This window comes from Leiobunum rupestre, chromosome 2 (genome assembly GCF_980474605.1).
Source record: "Leiobunum rupestre chromosome 2, qqLeiRupe1.1.hap1, whole genome shotgun sequence".
NCBI classification, from domain to species: Eukaryota; Metazoa; Arthropoda; class Arachnida; order Opiliones; family Sclerosomatidae; genus Leiobunum; species Leiobunum rupestre.
In genome coordinates, this window is record NC_143385.1 from 75,683,490 (window position 1) to 75,711,259 (window position 27,770).

The 27,770-nt window shown below is 37.3% G+C and overlaps 1 protein-coding gene and 1 long non-coding RNA gene across 5 annotated transcripts in view; both read right to left on the reverse strand.

Annotated features, from left to right (window-relative positions):
• clu (clustered mitochondria protein homolog) overlaps positions 1–15,698 on the reverse strand; it is a 54,147-nt gene extending 38,449 nt beyond the window's left edge. For both annotated transcript variants that reach the window (XM_090166372.1, XM_090166371.1), the window contains exons 1-2: positions 15,370–15,698; positions 19–455 (exon numbers count right to left, since the gene is read on the reverse strand). In XM_090166372.1, the coding sequence (XP_090022498.1) occupies positions 19–402 (384 nt within the window). In that variant the 5' untranslated portion in view covers positions 403–455; positions 15,370–15,698. The remainder of the gene's footprint in view (positions 1–18; positions 456–15,369) is intronic.
• Positions 15,699–26,633: 10,935 nt separating this feature from the next.
• On the reverse strand, positions 26,634–27,770 carry LOC149959028 (uncharacterized). Of its 3 annotated transcripts, none has more exons than XR_016478583.1 (4): positions 27,408–27,770; positions 27,110–27,246; positions 26,842–27,053; positions 26,634–26,769 (listed from the first exon to the last, which is right to left on the reverse strand). It is a non-coding gene; the product is annotated as an uncharacterized LOC149959028 (long non-coding RNA). The 3 variants fall into 3 exon arrangements; XR_016478582.1 differs by lacking the exon at positions 27,408–27,770 and adding an exon at positions 27,309–27,351; XR_016478581.1 differs by having other exon boundaries at positions 26,842–27,246; positions 27,408–27,769.

Consider the following 27,770-nt stretch of genomic DNA (forward strand, 5'->3'; position numbering starts at 1 on the left):
ATTAAAAAAATTCTTTACCTGAATTTCAAAAGGCTCAATGTTTGGTGCAGAAATTTGTACAGTAAAGCCAGTGTCATGAAATAACGCATATTCTCTCTCTGACATTCCATTTGCGTCATCGTTCTCATCATCTTTGGTTTCTTTAATTTTGTCTTCACTTTTCTCACCATTGTCATCACACTTATTGTTGTGTAGCTTTTCTTCATTGTATTTCAAGTCATTCGTTTCACTTCTAGGCAAGGCACTAATATCACTTATCTTTGGAGTTGCACTCGATATAACTTGGATCTTCCCATATTGCTCAGAATCATTATCACAGGCAGTGCCACCATTGGGCGCATTAGGCGAGCTTGGAGTTCCATTACTCAGCACTTCATCACATGAAACTACGGCAGCTGGCATTTCAATCTAATGCCTGGAAGCTACTACAGTAATGCACTTCAAAAACCAAAACCCTGAAAAAATTTAAATAACCATGAACAAAAAAAAGAGCGTACCAAATATACAAGTTTATAGTGACTTCATCATTGAAAATTCCCCCGGGATTGGAAAGGTGGTACCCGCTGAGAAATAGTTAACATATCAAATATTACAATATTTTAGATTGTTATGTTGTACTTTCCCCTATTAAAGACCCTAAGAATCATCCATCAGGTGACCCAGGCATTCCTTATCAATCCTCAAAATACAATATTATGTAGTCCCACCCTTAAAGTATAATCAATTTTGTGGCATTTTATTACTAATATTATAATAATAATAATAATAAACTAGCCAGTTTGCAAGATTTAGACAGACCATAGTTAAAGCAAATGACGGACCCCAAGGAAACCACTAGTGTTTTTCTGTAGCTGCAGTGAAAATTATTTAAACTTATCAACAATTTCTGTGGTGTACCTTTTCAAATTTTAACTTGTGTGTAATTTACAGAAAGTGGAGGCTCAACGTGAATTAGCTCTTTTCTCAATAGATAACGCTTGTAGGGATGCAATGGTTTCGGTTCTTAAATTTTCGACTTATCAGTTCCAATTCGGTTCTTAAATTTTCAATTTATCGTTTCCAGTTCTCAAAAATTTAGAACCAATCAGTTCCAGTTCCTAAATGGTGCCAGTGTGTTTTAATATTAATTGATATTAAATACCCCTAAAACTTGAATAGGTTGTAAATGGGAGTCAAAATTTAACACCTAATATTTTTTAAAGCGACTTCCACTTGTGCCGGGCTTTACCGGCTGAAAAAAACAAAACTAACCCTTACCAAAAAATAAGTTGGCTAAGAACCACTTAGGACAACTTGTATATCAACTTGGTTTTCAGTTTGTATTTGGGACAAATGCCTACTTAAAAATAACTTAAATCCTCTCTATTAATCAACTTATTTCCAACTAAACCAGAATCAACATTTACATTTAACTACTTAAAAGCAACTTAAATCCTACTAGGGAAACATCTTAAAACCAACTTAAAAATATTATGTAATTTCCTGACTACTAAAAACCAACTAATTATAAACTTAGCAAAAGCAGTATTTTCCTACCAACTGAATAACAACTTATTACCCCTTTAATAGTAACTTGAAATATGCTGACAACTTGACCCTACTTAATACCAACTCAATATCAACTAATAATGTGTATACAAACTAAATACAAACTGAAATCCAACTTATTTTTTGGTAAGGGAAGACTACCACAAATTGAGCCGGTTTTCAAACAAACATTTTGTGGACGAGTCTATTTTCATTTTCCCTAAGAAATTGACAATACATAGGGGATGTTTTAGTTTTCTGTTTGTATGATGCGAAACAAGAGATCGTAATAACTTGGGAAATAAATCTACAATTAGTCAATTACATACAATCACACCTAGAGCTATCCAACTAGTAAATAGTAAGTAATATACTATAGAGACAGATACTTCATGGTTTAAAATAAATCATTTTTTTTTCTATCTGGGTTGAAAAGGAGCGAGTGGGCTCGAAAAGCTTCCCCAATATTCTTTTTAATAAAAGTTTATTTTAAACCATGAAGTATCTGTCTCTATAGTATATTACTTACTATTTACTAGTTTAAACTAACCATGGTTAAATTTTGCATTTATGATTAGAGCTATCCAAGTTAAATATACGTTTCTCTTCCTTTTATACTGAGGATAAATGTGTTCTTGTATGAAAAACCAATAATGGTATGTTTAATTAAAGTAAAATTAGTAAATGTTCAACATACGCTAGATGCTGGTAAAAATGTTATAGAACCGTTTATCATAATAAAATTCTCGGTTCCGGTTATAATTTTTTTGCAAATATCAGTTCCGATTATCAAATTTTGATGTTATCGGTTTCAGATACGGTTATCAAATTTTGATATTATTGGATCCGGTTCCTAGAATTTACCCAGTCCCGGTTCCGATTATCTGTTGCATATCTCTCATTTTCATTTTGTAACGGGGAGCCGTATCGGGAAGCCTCGGTGGGTTTGTTTACGTTCATAGTACCCTCGGGAGTGGAGAGATGGCGCCACCAGTCCAGGGAGTCCGGGAATCAGGGAGTCCGGGAATCAGGGAGTCCGGGAATCAGGGAGTCCGGGAATCAGGGAGTCCGGGAATCAGGGAGTCCGGGAATCAGGGAGTCCGGGAATCAGGGAGTCCGGGAATCAGGGAGTCCGGGAATCAGGGAGTCCGGGAATCAGGGAGTCCGGGAATCAGGGAGTCCGGGAATCAGGGAGTCCGGGAATCAGGGAGTCCGGGAATCAGGGAGTCCGGGAATCAGGGAGTCCGGGAATCAGGGAGTCCGGGAATCAGGGAGTCCGGGAATCAGGGAGTCCGGGAATCAGGGAGTCCGGGAATCAGGGAGTCCGGGAATCAGGGAGTCCGGGAATCAGGGAGTCCGGGAATCAGGGAGTCCGGGAATCAGGGAGTCCGGGAATCAGGGAGTCCGGGAATCAGGGAGTCCGGGAATCAGGGAGTCCGGGAATCAGGGAGTCCGGGAATCAGGGAGTCCGGGAATCAGGGAGTCCGGGAATCAGGGAGTCCGGGAATCAGGGAGTCCGGGAATCAGGGAGTCCGGGAATCAGGGAGTCCGGGAATCAGGGAGTCCGGGAATCAGGGAGTCCGGGAATCAGGGAGTCCGGGAATCAGGGAGTCCGGGAATCAGGGAGTCCGGGAATCAGGGAGTCCGGGAATCAGGGAGTCCGGGAATCAGGGAGTCCGGGAATCAGGGAGTCCGGGAATCAGGGAGTCCGGGAATCAGGGAGTCCGGGAATCAGGGAGTCCGGGAATCAGGGAGTCCGGGAATCAGGGAGTCCGGGAATCAGGGAGTCCGGGAATCAGGGAGTCCGGGAATCAGGGAGTCCGGGAATCAGGGAGTCCGGGAATCAGGGAGTCCGGGAATCAGGGAGTCCGGGAATCAGGGAGTCCGGGAATCAGGGAGTCCGGGAATCAGGGAGTCCGGGAATCAGGGAGTCCGGGAATCAGGGAGTCCGGGAATCAGGGAGTCCGGGAATCAGGGAGTCCGGGAATCAGGGAGTCCGGGAATCAGGGAGTCCGGGAATCAGGGCTGGGGTTATTCGTCCCGCTGGTAGTTTCTTACTGGTGTTGTGTCCCAATCTCGATTCACGATTTCCGAATAATGCACTGAGCTGTGCCATTGTTTAGGTTCTCTTGCTGGGACTTGATCGGAAGGTGGGTCGTTGGCGCGATGTCTATGGTTTTCTCGGGGCCGGTTCGGGGAAGGTTGCTTCCTCAGGTGCGATGGGTTGAGTGTTGAATTTTTTTTTCGTTTGAACCGGTTGGGTATTTTCCTTTTGGGATAGCTAGGAAGGTCCTTGTGGTAATTCGGTTGGTTGATTCCAGGGGTGTCGGCGATATTCTTTCTGATTCCCGGTGGGACGCGGAACAGGTTCTTGGGTTATTTTCCGAACCTATGGTGGACTATCTTGCGGACTTTTCGGTTCCGTTGCCGGGGATTGTGGGGGTGCTCATTGGTCGGTGGGCGTTTTTGAGGGGATGTGAGGTGGATCCTTTGGCAGCGGTTTTGGTACGGAATTTGCAGATATTTTATGGACTTTATTTGTCGGATTGAGAATTGTTTCGGTGGGGTTTTTTTCCCCTTTACTTCGTCTATATGGTTTTTTCTCTGGTGGGTTTTTCCCGAGGCTTCCCTTTTTTGGGGAGGGGGAAGATGTAACGGGGAGCCGTATCGGGAAGCATCGGTGGGTTTGTTTACGTTCATAGTACCCTCGGGAGTGGAGAGATGGCGCCACCAGTCCAGCGGCGGTCGGCCGTATCTGGAGTTCAAGGGTCGACAACAGCGGGCTTTCGGATGGATATAAAGAACGTGCTGGAGAGTCCGAGGTCATTGCGAATCATGGGACCGATCAACGATCGAATTACCTCCTGTATTAAGTTTAATTTGTAATCAGTTGGTTTAATAAAGAGTTTTTAAGAATGAATCCTGTGGTTTTAATTCGGTTGGACAACAAATAACTCAGTGGCCAAACCTTGGTCTCCCGTACCCCTACAATTTATTTAGAGGACCTTTATGTAAACTAGCCTTGGCTAATATCGTTATCCTCAATAAAGATATTTTTATTATTATTATTATTTTCATCTAAAACCATGGATATCACTGTTTTTTAGACAAATCTATCCGTGTTTAAAATTTAAAAAAAATCGATTGACCCACGGTGACATGATTGGTCGAAATCGTATGGAGTAGGGTGCCAATCAAATACATGGAAAAAACGCAAGTTCAAATTGTCGTTGGTCTCACCCCCTAACTTTGTTCCTTTAGTGATAAAATACAACCTCTGAAAGTTTCATATTGTTTAGTTAATATATAGAGGTTGCGCAGCAAAAGACTGTTCACACATTTTTCTTTTAACAGTTATTAAACGATTTAGTATTTAAATTTGTATTACACTACAGTTACTGATCATGGTAAGTGATCATTCTTAACTTTAACATATTGTTGACCTGTTAATGTTGAAAATGGCGAGTACAAGTAAAAAAAAACATGGCATTTGGTTGGTTGGGGGCACTTTAGAACCCCTAAGTGGCTGCAAACTTCCGTCAAATAAAAAAGTTTTAGGACTTTTCTTCCACTTGCATTCAAATGATAATAAATCTATTCAATTCAGTGCCTCAACTACAGCTAAGGAAATCTGTACGTTTTGGGATGAAGCAAAAATTCCCACAAGGAAGCAATACCACGTCATTAATCTGAATATCTGAACCGAAACATTTTACTTTATTTTCGAGTTTTTACACTTTTCCTTATACCTTTTGTTTGACTTTTAAATCTTTAATGAATTAAGATTTTAATTTTTAACTATTGACCACTATTTGTGGGTCATATTTATTACAAAATGACTCAACATTGCTTGCCAAATTGTAAACATGGTGGTAAGGATGAAACTGCTGGAGCCATGGCCATTTGTGACTTGTGCCTGCTAAGCTTTCATATTGCTTGTGTGGGCATTACTAAAACAGAAGCTAAGAGATTCTACTGCTGTCCACTCTGTAGAGCTGGATTACAGAGGGCTATTACAGCTACTAAAGACCTGGAGGAATCTAAAAAACTTATTACTTCCTTGCAACAGGATATTGAAAAACTAAAAGCCATACAGGTATCTTAACAGAAATGTTCATGCGGTGATCACATCAGCTTACTAGTCTCCGAAGCGGAGACACTAAAGAGAGAACTTGATACTTTAAAAAAGGACATAAACACAGTAGATGAAAATTACGCAGAGGATCTTGATTCCTTAAGGACAGATGTTAGTATGCTAAAAGAAAAGTGTGAAGTGAAAGAAAATACCTCGCAACAATTGCTAGAAATCTCCAATAGACTCAGCTTTTGTGAAATTCAAGAACGACAAGAAAAAACAGAGGGAATCTATCTGCCTGAAGGAATTCAAAACAGTTCTGATATAGATGAGGCGCCTGGTGCAGAACAGCCAAAACCATGTACATTCGCAGGAAGATTAGTTGCAAATAATACAAAATCAACCCTGAACCATAATGATATAAAAAACTGCACAAAATTAGGTCAGTCAAACAGAAATAAAAAACACGGTAAGCAATACCATTCATATACTAAAGGAAGATTAGTTACATTGGGCCAAATGCCAAATGACCTCATTGATGAATGTAAATTGAAGGCAGCTGAGGAAATGGATGAATATTTCATAGCAAATTGCTCTACCAAGACTACAGAAGATAAGCTCCGCATCTATCTTAAGGAGATGCTCAAAGAACCAATTCATATTCGACAAGCACGAAGCTATAATTTGGAGAAAACTTCATTTGTAATCAGTTACTTGCAAAACACTTCTGAAATATGTGTGGTAACGCTATGGCCAGCTGGTGTATCCTGTGTAAAACTAGGGAACACAAGGCAAAAGAAAACCTGGGGTCTTAACGACCATGTAACAGCCTTGGAACTGTCATCTGCACCGAACTCAAAATTTGTAATATCACGGTGTCACAGGACACAAACTGAAGTTGATTTAGCTAATCATTTATTAGACCTTGGAGTCGATGGTCTAAATATAGGAATTCTGAATGAATCAACCAACTCTAAATATAAAACATTTCATTTTGAATGCAGTAGAAAGTATGATCATTTGATCCTGGACTTAACCAACTGGCCTCGCCCTATTGGCATAGCCCGATTTATTTCACGTTTGCAAAGGAATCTGGATGACACAGATGGTGGGAAACTTCAACCCAAAAAATTGGTTCGTAATGATGACCCGGTCTGACTCACTGATCAAGACCCACACTTGATACCACTACAAAAAGGTATGATAATAGCTCATCTGAACGTCAGAAGTTTACTACGACATACAATCGAAATCAATCATTTATTACAGAAGTATAATGTGGACCTTCTGGGGCTATCCGAAACCTGGCTGTCAGACAGTATACATGATATATCAATTGATATTAATAACTATACTCTTATTAGAAAAGATCGAGTAAGGAAACGTGGCGGGGGTTTATGCATCTTCTACAAAAGTTCACTGCAAATATCTTTACTATCAGTTGAGGTTGACATTGTTAGCTCAGAATTAGAAACTATGTGGCTCTGTATCCATAGGAAAAACTGTAAACGTACTGTTATCGGAATTTGCTACCTCCCCCCGAATGGCAATTATAAAAACTGTAACTTGGACCTAAAAGCTCAACTGCAAGTATTAACTGATTACCCACAGAATGACGAAATTATCTTTCTTGGGGATTTTAATACAGACCTAATGGGATCTGTATCAACAAATGTATGCCATCTGAAACATAGCACATTTGGATTTCAACAGTTAATTAAGCAACCGACTAGAACTACTTTGACAACGACAACGCTTATTGACCATATATATACCAACATGCCTATAAGAATTAAGCAGGTAGCAGTTATACCAATGGGAATTTCAGACCATGACCTTATTTTGTGTATCAACAAAAAAAGCTGCAATAAAACTATAAAGAAAATCAGAATAGTCCGAAACTATCGTAAATCCACTGCAGATGTTATTATAAAAGATATTCTTCAAGAACTTAATGTAGAAATGCCAAACATCATTGATGTTGATACTGGAGTAAAAACTTAACTGCACTATACTACAAGCCCTAGATATACATGCCCCTTTCATATCTAAGAGAACTAGTGTATCAGATCCACCATGGTTAAGTTACGGAATTAAGCATTTAATGCATCTACGTCACGTTTACTACAAGAAGAGCAGGATATCAGGCTCACGATTTCTGGAAGAACAATATAAAAAATATCGAAATCAGGTAAAATACGAAGTGAGAAACTTAACTATTTCAAAAAGAACATTCATTCTGAGAGCAGTAACAGATGTGATGTTTGGAGAACTTTAAAACCATTTTTGAAAGCTAAAAAGTCTAATATCGATATAATTGATCATAATGGTAAGGTAATTACCACACCTAAAGACATTGCCACGGAATTCAGTAACTACTTTGCGTCAAGGGAACAGAATATAGCAGGGATAATAGATCCCTTTCCCCCATTGGTTCAGCAGGAAAGTAAAGAAAAATTTAAATTACACTTGGTAAGTGAGGATACAGTTTTTCGCTACTTAAAGAATACGCCGATAAAGAAAGCTACTGGTTTGGATAACATACCACCAAAGTTTATACGATGCCTTGCAGGAATAGTAACCCCGTTTCTTACCAAAATTATAAATATCTCTTATGAGACTTCAGAATTTCCTACTGACTGGAAAATAGCCAAAGCGCACCCATATATAAAAAAGGAGACCGGACTAAAATGGAAAATTATAGACGTGTTTCTATCTTACCATGCTTTTCGAAGTCTATTGAGTACTTTTCTCTCAAACAACTACACGACTTTCTTGAAAAAAATAATTACTTATACCGACTACAATCCAGCTTTCGACCAGGCTATTCCACGATGACAAGTATATTCTACTTCTTGGAATCCATAGTGGACAGATTGAGTAATGGTCACTATGTAATTGTCCTGTTTGCTGACCTGAGTAAGGCCTTTGATACTGTGGATCACGACATTCTTTTAACTACACTATACTTAAGAACAAGAATTTATCTACGGAGGCACTGAAATGGTTCAAGTCCTACTTTACTAATAGAAAACCGGCTGTGGTAGTCAGTGGGGAAATCTCAGATTACCAGAATGTCCAGCAAGGTGTTCCCCAGGGAAGCATTCTCGGACCGACATTATTTAATATATATACCAGTGATATAAATCAATCTCTGGCTACAAGTCTCTCTAAGGAGTACGCGGATGATAATGCTCTTATAAATTAATGATGGAATTGGAGAAAGAAACACAAAATTTTAAATCCACTTTGAAATCTAGGCGCTTAGTACTAAACGAGGGGAAAACTGAATTTATGATTTTTTGCCCCAATGGAAAATCATTAGAACCAGATGATCATAACACGATCGTAGGTACTGAAATCAAGAGGGTATCGTCCTACAAATATCTTGGGGTCATAATAGACGATACACTAACATGGAAACATTACATCGATTGCGTCATTAAAAAGACTAACAGTCCGTTAGGTATACTAAGACCGCTACAAGCATCTCTTGACACAGACACCCTAAATATATTATACAAAGCCCTTATACAGCCAATTTTCACCAATGGTGATATTTTTTATAACTCGGCCAGTCAATCCAATTTAAAGAAAATACAAATTGCTCATAATAACGGTGCACGTTTTGTGGCCAGAAAGAAGAAAGGAACCTCAGCTACATATACACGAGACCAATTAAACTGGCTCACACTGAAACAGCTTTATGTTAAAAATACCTTGATACTTATGTATAAAGTGTCAAAAAATCGCTGTCCAGAATATCTTTTTGACTTTTTTAGAAAACCTGCTGAAGTTCATAAACACCAAACCCGCGGTTCTAAACTAGACTTTTATTCTGACCATCTAAAAACATCCTTACGTAATAAGAGTTCTAAACATCGTGGAATAAGTTTGTGGAACAATATGAAAAGCGAATTAAAACAAAGACCATTTTAAACAATTCAGGGAAGATGTGACAAAATATATTATTAGCATGGACATAGAATTGTATTGAGACTATATTTCAGAGTTTAAATTCCTTATTTTATTTTTATTTTATTTTTTAAATTAATACTCTTCGTAAATCAATTTTTTTTTTCTGAAAGAGACATCCAATAAAGCCTTTTATTATTATTATTATTATTATTAAAAAACTACACTTCAAGTGGCAAAATTTAAAAAAAATGCATCGAGGCGAACACCACAACAACTAGGGAAGGAAACTGCATTCGTGAGTGTGTTTAATGACTTTTTTGAAATAGCTCATGCAGATGCTTGACTCTTATAACAATAGAAGAGGATAGCGAGTTTCTGAAAGCCCAGAGAGAGAAAAGAAGGCGTGGAAGCATGGGCTTGCTTGACACTGCTCATGCTAAAAAAGAAGACCAACGACGAAAGCGACAATTGCAACTAGAGTCAAGGAGAAGAAAGGAGACCGAGCGAGCAAAGAATGAAGCAAAAGTTGAAGATGTTTCTATTGAAAATACGGATAGCGAAGATGGCAACCCCCTGGCTCAGAGCTCCAGTTGAGAAAATAGTGATGTTTCTTATGCCCGACCTAAAACTAGGCAGTACCTGTGAAGAGGCAAACATGGTCAACATTTCCAAAAAACCAAGTGGTCAAAACATCGTAACTCCTGAACTTTCATATGCTTTGGACTGAACCAAAGTAAGTGATCAAAATGCTGTCTATATTTTGTCAGCTACTGCACAATCTATGGGGCACCATCCTCCAGACTTTACCCTTAATAGGGAGTCAATACAACAAGCTCATCGAGAATATTGAGAGAACATTTCCAATGAAATGAGAGCATTTTCTCCATCTATCCCATTAACAGTCCAATGGGATGGAAAATTGCTTCCAGCTTTAAGGTCGAAGGAGAAAGTTGATCGTCACGCAGTTATTGTATCAGTTGAATGTGTTATGAAGCTACTAGGTGTTCCACAAATTTCCAATGGAACTTCAGAGGCACAAGCAAGTGCCAATTTTAATTTAATAGAAGAGTGGAATTTAAGCTAACATATTCAGTTTATGTGCTTCGATACAACAGCTAGTAACAGTGGAGTTAAAGCTGGTACATGCGTACTTCTTGAAAAGAAGCTACAAAGAGACCTTAATAGCTTAGCTTGCCGACACCATGTTATGGAGATTATTATTGAGAGTTTAATGCTTTAATGGGCCCGACGAGTGGACCAAATATCAAAATTTTCCAACGGTTTTCTGACTGCTGGAAAAAGATAGACAAAACAGTATACAAGAGTGGTATTAAAGACGATTCCGTTGCTAAACAATTAAATCCACGGAAAGAACATATTGTTGAGTTCATCAAAGATCAGCTTAACACATTTCAACCCAAAGATGACTACAAAGAGTTATTGCAACTATCTCTTTTATTCCTGGGTGATGACACTGTAAAAAGAATTCATGATCCTGGAGCTTTAAATCGATCTAGTGGATGGTTAAGATAATATACAGTCTGAAGATCTACTTGTTTTGCTCGCAGTTCAAATTAACTGCCCAAGAACTGAGTAGTCTTAAGACTCTTTAATGTGTTTGTGCTTCAAATTTATCTCAAATATTGGTATATGTCTCCTTGTGCTGCATCAGCCCCTGACAATGACCTAAAACTCTTACAGGAAGTTGATAATTACAAGAAAACAAACTAAGTCATTGCTGATGCTGCAATTAAAAAAATCACAGGGCATTTATGGTATTTAAGTGAAGCACTGGTCGGATTAGCCTTTTTTGATTCTAAAGTGTCTTCTGAAATAAAAGGGAAAATGGTCAAAGAATTGAAAAATAAAGGTTCCAACAACCCTCTACGACGTGTTACAGTTGACGCAGTCACGCAACTACAGTTCAAACGAAAGTTGTACGATTTCGTGTCACAAAACACCTTCAAATTATTTAAAGCTTTGGATATTACTACGGATTTTTTTAATCAAGATCCAGTACTTGGGAAAAACAGAATAGTTTCCTTGAAAGTCGTCAAAGAATCCAACAACTGAAGGTGGTAAATGATGCAGCCGAACGTGGAGTTTCACTAATTCAGTCGTTCAATGGAATACTTACCAACCAAGAAGAGCAAAAACAGTACCTTATGCAAGTAGTAGAAAAGCATCGACAGGACTATCCAAACTCAAATAAGTCAACCATAATGCCATGAATCATCAAAATGTTCTCAGGCAACGATAATTTTTTTTTATACGAACCCTTTGTTAATCGCATTTAAATTTCAAGTGTATTGCGCCGCAATCAATAAATATTATGGTTTTTACTTGATTTTTTGTGACTGTTTATAATAGAGTATAAGTTGTAAAACTCTTTGACAACGGTATCATTTGGCTATTTATAATTTTAGTTTCCTTTGCCATAAATGGCACCACACTCTCCAGTAAAGTCGCGTTTTTTCGAAGAATCTGATAGATTCATGGCCATCTCTAATAACAGTAGCCTTTTCATAATACAGTTGGCAGTGATAGAGCTGCATGCCACTTGCTTTACGATTAAAATAACACGCTAAGCCTCAGTCCTTAGACAGTGAATATATTAAATTTGATGAGATTGATTAGTAAGTTTGATAATTTCAACTGATCAGACCTTAAACACTAGGTTAAACAAGTTGGCAAAAATGAAACTATCGTACCATCCAGGTACTACACTTGGGCCACCACTTGCTTATAGATAAAAATTGCAAAACCAACCATATGTTTTTTCTATTAACGCTAATGTTTTGCTATTAATAATTAGAGATAAATTTGGATGTTTAATGTTACCATAAATCTGTTGCTTTATGATTGTGTTTAGGTGGGAATTAACATCTTTAATCTCCACATTTTTTACAAACAAAATTTTTAATCTGTCTCTTTAAGGAGTAGTGACACATGAGGCTGAATAACATAAGCCACTTTTTTAGCACATCAAAATTAACCCGCAGTTTAGAAGCCAAGTACTGCTCTAAAATACATTAGTGGCAAAAATAAACAATATAGTAAGGAGAAAATATGTCTTTTGAAAAAGTTAAGAAATCTAATATAACTGGTTTTCACCAACATAAAGAAACAGACCAGTGAACTTCCCAAAACCATTCTTGATTTTTATCTAAACTCCAGTTTTAAATTATTTATGGGAATGGTATGTGAACCTAAAACAAACTATGTTAGGGTGGAACTTGGGATTTCCAAAAAAGGGGGTTTCCTAAAAGTTAAAAAAAAAATTCTAACATTATTTTTTGTTTCAAGAAGTTGGGGAAGTCATTTTCAAATCAGTTATGTTGTTCAACAACCAAAAATGAAAATAATGCTGCAAAATTTTATTTACATTACAGTGTTACCACAATATCTAAGATTCAAATTCCTTTTTAGCGATTATCCTTGACCATTTTAAGGACAAAATTAGACTACTTTTAAATTTATATTATAATTTTGTTAAGGAAGTTTTTTTTATCACTTTAAAAAAATTTAAACTTTTAAGCCTACTTTTTAAATTCCCAGATTTTTTCGTAATCTGTGGTAACTCTGCATTAAAGAAAAAAATAATATACTGTATTGTTTTACAAAGACTATACATTGTTGGAAACCCATAAAAAATTTACTTTAAATGTAAAAATGACCATTATCGTTAAACCTAAACAGTAATAAAGTAACAATTAATTCATGCAGTTACAAACATTAAAATTAGACTTAGAAGGTTCTCGAGGAAGGCCTATCAGCGAAAGTAATGTTTACACTTAAATATTAATTAGCTATTTTTAAAGTTTCCATTCTCCAAACTGCGAGATGACTTAAACAACCCGGTTTGAACCCTACCTTAAAGTTCTCCAGTCATGTTAATAACCTCTCCAAAAAATCCAATCCACCACCGGTCGTATCCATTGCAACCTTCGCTTAATTTCCTCTAAACGTATCCAGACCCTTTATAGTTCACTTTTCGGATATTTTTACATGCGCCTGTCCCCAAACTCTGGGTCATTAACTCAAATTATCAAAACCCCTGTGTCCTTACTACCCAACACCAAAATCACTTCTCCTATACCGTAATCTCTGACTGGAAAGCCCTCCCCCATGATCTAGTTACTATACCTAATCACCATACATTTCGTCGCCATGTCTCTGCCCATTTGCGCTCTAAGGCCTCCCCGCTATCTCAATAATTCATTACTTTGGTTTTAACTTTAATTAAAGGTTCACTATTTTTAATTCTATCTTATGTCTTTGTGACCTTATTCAACTTATTGGTTGTTTTTGTTATTATTCTAATATCGTGTTTATTCTAATCTACCAACAAGCTCCTAGAGGATTTTTTTGTGGTTATTGTCATTTTTAACTTCTTCCCTTGCCACTATTTTTTTCTCTCCTCTGATTTAGTGTCATTGGTTATTATTTCCTTATATTTATATATGCATACTTTTTAGTGTGTATTTTTTCCTAAATAAACTCTTTGGTAAAGATGCTCTACCAGAAGCCCGCCTGTGAGGCTTATTGAGCAGTTTTATTACAATAAATGAAAGTATCAGCTGGTACACACAGGCTAGGTTCTAGAAAATTATACTAAGGTGGGCCCATACTTCAGGAAATAATACAGGGTGGGGGCACCCCCTACACACATTAATTAATCCAACACTTTCATCCCCTTCAAATATGTTGAAATACATTTATGAACAGTGGCGTAGCTAATACAACCTGCCCCCCCCCCCCCTTAAGAAACTCTTTGCGGCGTTTAAGTCTGTATCTAGCATATTACTTGATAAGAATTTAGGGGTACCCTGAAGCCCTCTGGCCCTCCAGCACTGCGGGGTCTGCGGGGGGGGGGGGCTCTTTTACACCACTGTAACTGAAAGTATGTCCAAAATTGATTATGGCCTTGGAAAACTACAACCTCAATTATAATATAATAATCATAATTGGTTGTACAGAAATGCAATGCAAATAAAACCATGAATATCAGTTTCATTTCAAGGTCAGAAAGTCTTCTATAAAATGAATTTTTTGGTTTTCCACAAGAGTATAAGCAATATTGTACCCTCTCCTGATATCATAAGTTGATAGGAAAGGGTAGAAGTTAACTTAATAGCAACTAAAAATAATTTTTAAGTTTCAAGCAACAGCCGCTTCAAAAAACCAAAAAACAATATATAAGTAGGAACACAATGTGTTCCTTTTTAATTAAAGGGCCACACTGGCATTTGATATTTACTAGTTCTCTTTCATAGTCTCTAAAAATACGGCTGGAAAAATCTTTTCTTTAACCAAACTAAATTTAAGTAACTTCGCTTCAGAATCATTTAAAAAAGGCGAATTTATTTTTTATTTTAGAGCAATCTTGAAAAACATTCTCTAAAAGATTTAATGATGATATCAAACAAGTAAAATTAATCTTAACCTTTGGTAAATACACAAGGAGTTGCTAAGATCACAGACTAAGATTGGCAAGAAGGAAACAGCCAAGATGAATAAAGATCTTAAATATCTAAAACCTTCAAGCCCTTATTGAAAACCACTTCAACATCATTAAATAGCTTTTGCAATAAGATCTTTAATGGTGAATTCTTCAGTTTAAGAACTAATTAACTTCTTACATGTTTTACCCTCTCAGATCACTAAATTGGAATGTAACAATACGTAAGGAAAACGCTAAATTCTAGGCAGTTTATGCAATACAGATAAAACTATAATCATCCGTACATTACGTAAGCGTATTTGCAAGGGGGGGGACAACTCTGAATCGTTCTCAAACTTGCCTAGTATTTATAGATACAACCTAAAAGTGCATTCCTTAGGCTTACCTTATATCGTGATACCTTAGTCGATTTCGATAGTTAACGCTGTAAGTTTCGATGTTAAAAATGCATTGGTAAATTGAATAAAATTGGTTGTTGATTTGGAGAGGCGATGTTCACTTTACCCTAAAGACCAGCTGCACGAGACCGGTATCGCTATCGCGCTAGAGGTTCGCTCCTTACAGCCGTTTAAACATTTTGCGTGCGAGGGCGCTACAAAGTTGAAGCACGTGTTCCCCAACGACCTTCGCTATCGGACGACGAGGAGGCTCGCCTTTCTCATCTTGTGGGAGCGGCGTCTCCCGTCTCCACGTGTGCGCAGATCCAAAGAATATAGACCGATCTAACTACAAAAAAAATGGCTTAGCATTTTTTATATGCTCTTTTGACCTCAGAATAAAAAGAGATCACAATGTGAGGATTTGAAACTATTTATCATGCTTTAAAAGTGGCCGCTATAAATTATTTTCCTTTCTTCGCGACCGAAACGAGTTAATAAAATCCAACCGAGAAGAAACCATTTTTTTTAAAACAAAATTTTGTTGAGGCCGTTGCTCAATAAAACTGTATGCTTTTAGTGGTCCATGCCCCAAGAGGTTAATATTGAGACATGGCGCCTATCTCGTGCGTGCACAGGCTTAACCAAAAATGCTACCTAAAGTCCTAAACAAATAATTAAGATAAAATATAATACATTTCCTTTTATTTTATGTTTAATTGTATAGAATTTTTAAAGAATCTAGTGTTGTTAAAGACTGTTAAATTAATAACAATAAAAAATGTGCTCTTACAGCCGGTTATCGAAAACGGACTAGACATTCTTTGAGTTCGTTCTGTGTAAACTTTCGTAAAAAGCGTTGCAGCCCCAAAATTTATTTATAAGTTATCTGCTACAGGCATTAACCAAAGATAATTTAAACTCGTACCCTAGATTCGAAATCACTCTCTCGCGCGTTGCCGATAGCGTTTACCCACTTCCCGCTGGAACTCAGAAAAAAATTCGGTCCATGGTTTGCGCCTTACCGCAACCGATGGAGCCTGATTTTTCTGAGGTCACGTGCCGGAAAAGGGACCAGTGACCCTTACCATGATTTTTTTTCTTTTGGTCCGATTGTAAATTATTTTTTATGGAATGTGAAATGTGGATAGGTCTAGACTCTAGAAACCATAAAAAGGTTTATAATTCGAGAAGGCGCGAATCGTGAATCGCGCCACGTGGTGTTTTACTTCATTATTCATTGTAACTTAATACCACTACTAGAGGTTGCTGGTAACTTCGTAAGCCCTTCATCTCTAGTGTGACGTTTATTGTTTTAGAAAGAAAAAAGTCGGAGTAGAAATTGGACCAGTGACCCCCAGTATTTTAATTAAAAAACTGGTCCAAGCAATTAATAAACTGGTTTTGGACCAGTGGGCGTTTGTTATTTCCAAGACTGAACAAAACCGTCAATGGGAAAGCTCTCAGTATTCGAATCTAGGGTACGAGTTTAAAGGGGCTCCAAAGTTTGGTGGCAAAATGTGTGTAAAGTCAGTAGAGTACGAAATTTACGGTTGACTCTGCCCGCCTCTGCCAAGACCGAGTGAGGGGTTGGAGGAATGAAAAGCATGCTCAATTTTCTTTTTTTTTTTGCCACCGAACTTTGGAGCCCCTTTAAAGGGATCCATCACTCACAACAGGGGGGAGGCATAGGGGTAACATAAAATCCAGACTTGCAGTGTGTTTCAAAACCAGTTATTTCGTGACCCCTATGCCTTCCCCTGTTGTAAGTGAGGGATCCCTTTAAATTATCTTTGGATTAACCAAAGATAATATGGACTTCGTACCCTAGATTTGAATTCTGAGAGCTTTCCGTTTGACGGTTTCAAGTTGGTCGTGGTTACCATGGTTATCTATAGTTGGTTACCATGGTAACTACGGAGCTCCAACCAGATATGGGTAAGTGCTATTGACTACACACGAGGCAGTTACTTCTGGGGTTCTAGGGCTTCGTTCAGCAGCAGTCAACGGAAAAAACCCGATGGATTTGATATTTTCCACCGTTGAGCTTTTTCGTCATAATGACGTCGTAAGTTGCTGAACGCTTTTATTCAGTCATCGGTGTTTTTTAAAATGACGTAGCTTTTATAATATTTTTACGTAAGTCATCGGAAAAACCGACTCTTCCAGCCGATGACTTCGGTGAGTAACCCATAGAAATCTTATACTCCTACCTAGAATGCTCCCGTCTACGGGAGAACCTGACGCCAAGACATTTTGTAGCAACGACTAATGATTATATAGTCTTTGCTTAAGCTTCAGCCAATCAGCAGCCATTCATTGACTACGGCAAGCCGCTAGCGCCATAACATGGCGGTTAAAAATAGTAGAAGCTCAGACGATTTTTACAGGATCCATTCGATCCAAGCTCGCAGAATTCCCATAGGTTTTTGCTGGAATGTTTCACACGAACCAGTTCAAAGTTTTTGGATTTTTATTTAACAATAGTGTTAAGATTTTTTTGAACTTTTAGTTTTGTTTTAATATTTACTTTATTATAATAAATATTTAAATGCCATTGTGAGGAAGATAAATAAGATTTCGTTTAGGTTCGCTTCAGTGGCGTAGCCAGGATTTTGTTTGCACACCATTGAAAAAAAAGTAAAAAAATAAAAATATTTGTATGTACGACCATACATTTCGGGGGGCATGCGCCCCCTGTGCCCCCCCTGGCTACGCAACTGGTTCGCTTTGAGTTTGAAAATATTTAAGCCTAGGCCTCACATAGGCCCAACTTTTAAAATACTAGGCAATGTCAACTTATGTCAATGTCAGTCAGTTTTGGGAGAATCAGTGACTGAAGGTCCTTAGTATTAACCTTTGTATTTAAAGGTTATTTCACATTTAAAGTAAGTAATATTATATTTATTATTATGTTTGTAGAAACTTAGATAAACAAAAACCTTATGAAAGAGTAATTATATCCCAGAAAAAATACATTACACTAAAGAATGACACTTATGACGAATTGACGACAGTCGTTGAATTAAACAGCAACAATCATACTGATAATTGTCTTATTTTTCAAAACTTTACCTTCTATTTAATAATATGCTTTTTCTCTTAGAAGCTTAGCCAAGATAAATGTATCACACTCTGCTTAAATTCAACATTCCACTGTTAAACAACATAAGATAGTACTCAACAAAGACCAATATTTACAATGTTAAATAAAGTGTTTTTAAAAAACGGATATTGCAGTAATTATAGTCCTGAGTTGATGTTCCACTAGACTCCCTGAACTGAAGTAACTTTTACCAAATCATCAATTTGAAAGCCCGCCGTTTGTTAACATTTCAAATTGCCCCGATGCTTAAGGAAACCCAAACTTTTGCCTGTACAACGACACATTACCGTCCACCGCAAATCGTTTTCTACATTTGGAAATGAAACATCGAGGAGCCATAACAACAAACAACGCAATAGTTAACCAAATATAAGAGAAAAATCTTTACGAGTAAAGAAACAGTCTAACATGTTTAAAAACTACATTAAACTCGATCACGGCCCCCTGCACGCGCTCACACTCACGTGAGCACGTGCAGGGGAATGTACTTTCCACCTAGGTCAAAATGTACTTTTGGGGGATAAAATGTACTTTTTGTTTAGAAGCTGAGCGGCACGCGCCATCTATGAGTTTTATTACCAAAAAGCGCGGGAAATTTAAAATCGTTTCTAGTTTTTAACTTTTTTATTGCTATAATCATATGTAACTCATAAGTATGCCATAAAAGCATTTTCGTTAATGAAACCTTGTTCACGGGATATGACGTAAATTACGTCACTTACAATTCCGTGACGAAATACGCGTCATCAACTTTACTGATCGGAAACGGAAGTTAGTGAGAATTCCTCGCGCGTTTCTGGCTTTGTCCTTGTCAAGTTTAGTTCGTGAATCGCGATCACATGATTTCATTTAGATGGTAACCTTTTCAATAGCGCAAGGATTATAAGCAAGCATTTCGCTACCTGAATTCCAAACCCGCATAAGTCGATTTGTGTGTTATTTTTTTATTCGATTTTTCGAAAGCACTATCAAACCTTTATACCTGGGGTTAATTTTAAAAAAAGTTATCGGAAAGATAAAAAGTTATTCAACTTTTCCAAAACCGCATAAATAATATGAAAAAAAATATTTGAGTTCCAAACCCGGGTAATCAGACTTATTCCTTTTTGCACCATGCAGCGCTGCGGCTTCTTAAATTTTATTTCTGGTCTACTCCTTTTTGGCCAGAAAATGGGGCGGAAAAGGGGAAGAGACGTGAGCATGCGCCAAACATATTCTTGTTTCTTTTAGACGCCATATTTGAAATCGCGCCAGCTATTTTGTATGGGAAAAATTCAGGGGTAACTTCGAAACACAAGTTATTAAATTAAATATGGTTTGATGCAGTATCTTTGGTTGTAAAAGTATTTATGGAGCTCAATTAATTATATTTAATCGCTTTCCATAGAAGATAACTCGCCTTTAGGCAAGAAAAAAACACAGAAAAAATTGGAGCCCAACGTCGAGTTTGAGGGTTTGTAGCAGACATTTTCGGAGCCCCAGGACTGGATTCCAACGCTAAATTTACCATCTAGTATAATAATACTCCAATCAAAACGTGAATTAGTGGGGAAGAAAGTCAGCTAGATAAGAATAAATAAATATGAAATTGGATAGTTACGAAATATTAAATGAAATTGGTTCCTTAACTTAAGCCTTTTTAAGTTTTTAGTAACTTAAATTTCTAGAGATAATTCGATTATGCCTTCTTTCTAGGAAGAGTATAAAGTTTTTATTAATGAATTGGTTCAGCAGCAAAGACTTGGTATATCACTAAATTTTCATAATAATTACATGTCACTTGTAGAGATATAACCATAGAAGATAATATCAAAAGTTGATATAAAACAGAAAGTCTGGGAGGAAAAGGGTTCGTTAGCTTTCTCAGTGGTTTCCTTCAAAAATGAGGAGCTGTTTCCCCTATACAATGATTGAGCCAATCAGGAACGACTCTGTTACGTTTGGCCTATGTCTCATGACGTCACGGTCAGAGGAAATAGTTCAGATGGGCGATGCTAGCTAACCTAGCGGTAAAACCAAGAAGCATTCCTTGGTAAAATTCCCGAAGACGTTGTCACATTGGTTAATTTATTCCTTTTTCAAAAATTTTGCCTCTGTTAAGTTCAGCGTGGCTCAAACTCGTAAGAAATATACACCAGAAGAGTTAGCTTTAAAGCCGAAATATAAATTTAGTCAGTGTAATTTATTTATAAAAGATTTGTATTCAATTGGTACTATACAAACCAGTGAAGATTTAAACCAAGGCTTAACTAAAATTCCAGTAGATAGGGATGTACAGACAAATTTTAGTATAGTAACATGGATTAAATAACCCTATAAGGTTATTTAATCAATGATAGTAATAACCAAGGTAATAATGCAGAATCGCAAACTGAGATTTTGGGTTCAATTGTATCTCAAGAAAAGGGGGATGAAATTAATTGTTTAACAACTAATACACTGTTGAAGAAATAAAAAGTGGATAACTGTACCCTGATTAAATTACTAACTTCAGTTGATAATGTCCCATGTCGCCTGTCGTGTATAATATTTTATATTGAAACTTTTCTCAATCACCGCTGGGACTTTTCGAATTATAGTTAAAAATGTTTCTTTAAATTTTAATCATTTTTCACAACTGAAGTAGTTTCTTTAATTGTTTTCCCTGGATTATTTCTACCAGATGAGAGGCGAAACTGATCCGATAACAATTTTTGTAACTGTTGACACATACGGCATTAGGGAATCATGTGCAATAAATAAACCTTCGTTGTTAATTCCCCTCAAAACTACAGGGATTTTATTGAGGTTTTTTGCCAAGCTATCCAATGTACTACATTGGAGAGTTCATTTGCATATATTGGGTCATAAATTATAACTGGGTCAATTCCTTCTTCATTAAGTACTAAATTGTATACCCAATTATTCCATGCGTACAGAAAGCCACTATCCCCCTCTTTCTTCAGAGTAATGCGAATGTAACAACTCGTGTTGAGAATACATATCTTCTAGTAGTTCTTTTAAAATTCCATTGTTTTTAAATTCGTTAAACACTTTAAGCCGCACACCCCATTCAAACAAAACAAAAATGTTTTTATCAATTATCTACCTAAGCCTTGCCAAACATGTGAATTTTCACAAAGAGCAGACGCACCAAATCCAGCCCAAAGACTATATAATCAGGTGGATAAGGAACTGAAGAAGAACTATAATATATCAGCCGATTTACGCAGGTACATGCGAGTAAAGCGCCATTTGTAATGCTCCGCCAAAGGGGGTAGGCACAAACTAGGGGCAGCTTGGGGGATCCTCATTTTTGATGGAACAGGGCTACCGGGTCCTCCCAGACTTTCTGTTTTATATCCACTTTTGATAATATGGAAAACTATTCTAAAGAAGTTGAAAACTCGTCCCACCGTACACCACCACAAGATAGTATTAAAAAGACAACCATATCACCAATAGATAATTTGCATGAAAATTTTATCCAGAAATGAATGGAAATGTGCCTACGGAAGTTAACCTATTACCCGAGGCTTTTCGATTAAAGTTTTGTTATAAAGGAACCCAGACAGACTACAGATGATTCAACCTGAATTTGAGAACCGAACTTTACGAGAGAGCATTAGAGCACTGAAAGAGGAAACATCACCCATGCTTTTTCCTATAGATAAAAAAATTGCCCTCAAAATGGCGGCCATAGCCCAAAGCTACAGAGCGATACTACTCTATTGTGGATCAATTTATCACTGTCATAATGAGACTGAAAGTCCAATTCAAGTCTTAAATTTATTCCGAGTCTACAATTTGCAGTTGAGCCCAATCTGAGCCTTATATTAGTCAGAATCATTCCAAAAATTAAATCAGTAATTAAAATTTAAAATTAGTACCAATGTAGTTAAACATTTTTAAATATTACGAAGTAATTAACTAATTTTCTTTAAAAATGTTTTTTAAATTTCTAGATTTGTTGGTTTCTAACTTACAACAGGAGTTGTTTAATATTAACACGCAGGTCAACAATATACCATAGAAAAATAGAATATATTTTACATTTCCATTTCACAAAATCAATGTTAGAAATCTCACAATTCTAATCTGAGTCAAATATTAATGTATAAAAAAACCTAAAAGAGCTTAGAAAGGAACTTTGTTTTAATTAGCTGTATAATTTTATACCACATTGAAATTATTTTTAAATTTCCTATAAAAATAAAGGTACAGGAGTTTAGAATTTTCAATCTCTTAAAACTTAAATCCTTAGTAATCCTAATGAAGTGGTTAGAGTAAACCATATCAGTTATTTTTCCACTCCGGTGTACCTTTCCATGTAAAAGAGTAGCGAACCTGCATGACTCTGATGTTATAATATACAAAAAATATATAAACCATTAGAAAAATTTTAGAACTTGCTAATAAGTTACAGAAAATATAAGACACAATTAGGGTAAATTTTACTTTATGGGAACGGATGCCGTAGAACACGCGACGGACGTATTAAGTCGCAAAAAGTGTGCAAACCATACTAAGCCTTTTGGAAACCAAAATTCGAATGTAGTAGAACTCGTGAAGTTGAAATCAGGTATCAATTCATTCTTTTGGACTAGACTACAATAAAATGAAATTATTTTCTAATATTTTGGACGTTTTTTGACATATCATTTTCGAATTCTTCCAACATACTTCGGGATCTGGGGGAAAATTGGGGCTTTGGGTGGGGGAAATATATAATCGTATAAAATATTGAAATTTAGTTAGCCTCCCAAGAAGAAAATTTGGAAAGGAAATTTCCTAGTAGAGAGGCCATTGATTGGGAGAAGGTGTATGAATTGGCCTCGCAAGTAGGAATTTTGTAAAGGAAATTTCCTAGTAGAGAGGCCATTGATTGGGAGGTGTATGAATTGGCCTCGCAAGTAGGAATTTTGTAAAGGAAATTTCCTAGTAGAGAGGCCATTGATTGGGAGAAGGTGTATGAATTGGCCTCGCAAGTAGGAATTTTGTAAAGGAAATTTCCTAGTAGAGAGGCCATTGAATAGGAAAAGGTTAATCAATTGGCCTCGCAAGTAGGAATTTTGGAAAGGAAATTTCCTAGTAGAGAGCCCAATCGGTATCGAAAAGCAGGAAATCTTTATCTAACTAGGAAATTTCTAGAGAAGGAATTTTAAATGTGGTAGTTAGATGAGGATTTGGCAACCTTGCTTTAGTACTTTTCTTTAAAGGCGATTAATTTAGTTCGTCCTTAAGCTCTTTGTGTACAGTCGTGGTGATTTCCGACTTAACCTGCTGAATGGAACCAATTAATTTAGTTCGTTTGTACACGCTTTGTGAAAGGTTAGGTTAGGTTAAGGTTAGGTTAATTATTATAATAGAGTTTTTGTATATTTTATCGTTTTGAGTACGTAGAGCACGTGATGGACGTGCACTTTCTTAAGCATGCTTTAGAATGTACTGCTTGGTACTGCTCCTCTAGGTCGCGTTACAGACGGCCCAGCTTGATTAGCTAGTTTGGGGTTGGGGTGGCGCCGCGCGCCCCCAGCGCTCGAGCGAAGCGAGTGCGCGCCACCGTTAGGTGGCAATACTTAAAATACATCATCTATTGGTTTGAATATTAAGCAAGACTATCTATACTTAATGCTTAAGGCTTGGTACTGCTCCTAATCAATGGCCTCTCTACTAGGAAATTTCCTTTACAAAATTCCTACTTGGGAGGCCAATTCATACACCTTTTCCTATTCAATGGCCTCTCTACTAGGAAATTTCCTTTCCAAAATTCCTACTTGCGAGGCCAATTCATACACCTTCTCCCAATGAATGGCCTCTCTACTAGGAAATTTCCTTTACAAAATTCCTACTTGCGAGGCTAACTAAATTTCAATATTTTATACGATTATATATTTTCCCCACCCAAAGCCCCAATTTTCCCCCAGATCCCGAAGTATGTTGGAAGAATTCGAAAATGATATGTCAAAAAACGTCCAAAATATTAGAAAATAATTTCATTTAATTGTAGTCTAGTCCAAAAGAATGAATTGATACCTGATTTCAACTTCACGAGTTCTACTACATTCGAATTTTGGTTTCCAAAAGGCTTAGTATGGTTTGCACACTTTTTGCGACTTAATACGTCCGTCGCGTGTTCTACGGCACCCGTTCCCATAAAGTAAAATTTTTCCCACAATTATACCCAATAACCAAATCGCAAGCCCCGCCGGGAGTGGTGGCTCACTCCTGTAATCCCAGGCGTCCGGGAGGCAGAGTTTGTGGATGGCCGTGTGAGGACGACCACCAATCCCCTAACGGGTGGTCGGAATACTTCCGCCAAGGGTGTCCCCACCCCTGTCCCCACGTATCCCCCCGTTGGCGTGGCCGTTACACATATCTCGCCCTGATTAATCAGTTCTTTAGTTCTTTAGTTCAGTTTACGCCCGACAAAGGGTTATAAACCCATCACGTCGAGACAAGGAGGAGCTAGTCGTACAGGTTCAGGTACGCAGCAAGGGCCTTTCGGAATTGGGCCCTGTTGGGGATATCGTTGAGATAATCAGTTATTGTGTGTGTGCTGGTGTCTAAGGCCTCGGGTCGACACCGATGTGTGTGTATCTCAAAAAAAAAAAAAAATCGCAAGCCCCACCACATCAGTTATTTTTCCACTCCGGTGTACCTTTCCATGTAAAAGAGTAGCGAACCTGCATGACTCTGATGTTATAATATACAAAAAATATATAAACCATTAGAAAAAATTTAGAACTCGCTAATAAGTTAAAGAAAATATAAGACACAATTATACCCAATAACCAAATCGCAAGCCCCACCACAAATAGTTCTATAAAAATTGACAAGTTCGAGGCGTACCAGCCTGGGGGCCTATTCTTGTCTTGGCGATAGCCATGTCGTTATGGCGGAATCGATAAAATATCGCCATAACGACATCGACTGGCGAAAACCTTATTCTTGTCTCCAAAATTCACTTCGACATCGCCGTATCGCCAGCGAATTATAACGACAGGGCTGGGGAAGTCGGAATCGCGTTTCTTTGTCGTTATGACGTCATTTTTCGCTTCGAATCGCGGTATTTTCAAAATGGCTGCTTTACAGCTCGCATGTTTTGAGTTTCGGTGTCTGTCAGAAATGGAAGAAACGAAGAGTTTGTGGAGGGAGAGAGTTCTAAGAGATAGCTCAAAAGCTTTTGAACTTTCGGAAAATTAGTTTAGAAGTTTATTTCACCTAGATAAGTATTTAGTAATAGAGATTTGTGAGCATCTAAAAGCGACGTTAGAGTCAAACGCGTCCAACGTAAGAGTTACGGATCTCCCTGTAGATTCAAAGGTGAGCCATGAATTTAAGAATTAAATTTCGTAATTATTAGCGTTTTAATAATTATATGGTTCATTAGGCGTTAGTGGCTGTTCGATTTTATGCTTACCAGAAAGCAGTTGGCCAAGATTTGTTTCTTGATGTCAGTCAGGCAACGGTCAGTCGCTGTCTGCATCAAGTAACCGATGCAATAAATAGCATTTTAATGCCAAAATGGATAAAATTTCCACTGAGTAAAGTGGAAAGGGAAGCCACAAAGTTGAGGTAATTATCAAATCTTCTCATAGCAGAGAAATATTAATTTAACAATGCATATAGATTTATGGAGAAGACCAGATTTCCGGGGGGCCATTGCTGCAATAGATTGTACGCACATTGCAAATATTGCTCCAAATTCATAAGATTCAAATTATTGGGAACATTTGTACATTAACAGGAAAAGATACCATTCCTTAAATTTGCAATTGGTAAGCTTTATTTATATATATAAATAATATACATGTACATTCAAAAATTTACATAGTATTAAGGTTTGCGATTGTGATTTGGTAATTTTGAATGTCAAAGCCAAGTTTCCTGGGCGTACTCATGATGCCCACATATACAATGGTTTCAAGATATCTTTGAAAAAAGTTATATAGCAACCAAGAACTCTAGAGATCATTCCTAAGGTAAGTTTTGGGTATTAACTTCTCAATATAATGGTAAGTAGGAGGGTGTATAGGCAACAGAAAAACAACTATTTCTCTTTTCAAAACTTTATTAATGAAATTGTAAAAGATTCTTCAAAATAAAAAATTTGAATTTTTCACTTACTTTGTTTTAAAACTAAGCATATGAAACTCAAATAGTTTATACAATACAAATTCTCTTTTGAGAACTAGATATATGGCACCAAGTTTCCAACTGATCTTCCATTATCTTAGTTTGCTTATCAAGATTTGAATTTATTTTCTCAAGAAATTTGTGAGCCCTCGCATATGGCCCTGTTGCCTTTGTTGGTTGCGACCTTTAAACGGTTTAAGCCAAATTATCTTTTACAAATTTTAAATATTTTTAAAGTAAAGGATTTTCTACTTACCTCGTGCAGCTGGAGAAATATTTTTACCTTGGGAGTGATTAGAACTCACAGACGCTACTGGTGAACTATGATTAAATCTTGGAGATCTGCGGGAATGGGAGCCAGTGGGAGAAGAATTGGCGATAGTGACTGAATATGGAGGAGCCATTGTTGAAGAAGCTGCGGGACTTTGATCTAAAGTAGCCAATGCCGCATCCATTTTCTTCAATTATCTGTTTTTAAAACCAAGAAATGTTAGCATGAAATGTATTCATGAAAGAATACTTACCCGAAAACCAGCTTCTGGTACTTCGTAGTGGCCAAATGTACCCCCTAGGCCGCTCAATAAACGAGAGCTGCCCAGCATTTGCTCGACCTTCCTCAGTTGTCTTAGTTCTAGTTTGGGAAGTTCCAGTCAGCCAAACTCTGGAATATTATGTATAAGTGATAGAAGTAACAGTATTTCTATTCCAAAAAAATTACTGCACCTCCAGTACGGTCCACCACAAGCATCAAGCCTTTGGACAAGACTAATCGACATCGCGGTGTACTGTACGCCTCGTTTGTACAGTTTGCATCAAACTTACGGATAACGAAACGTTCTTTAGCCTCCATGTATTCTAAAATTAAAACCTATAGATTTCCGCAGAATTTAGTGGCGCGACTCAATGTTATTTAAAAAAAAACTACCAACGAAGAACAAAAATGACAACTGCGAAAACGTAAACAAACGCCAAAATATTACAGCAGCCGACAGAAATAAATAAGTGCGATTCTTATTGGACGATTAGAGGGGCGCGTCACCGGATTTTGACGTCACAACTCGCCTGGCGGTATTTTCGTTTTTACGACATTTCTGATAGCGACAGGGGGACAAGAATAAGGTTCCAAGCGAATGTCGTTATCTCGAATGTCGGTATGGCGAAGTGATAAGGCGGAATCGTTATGTC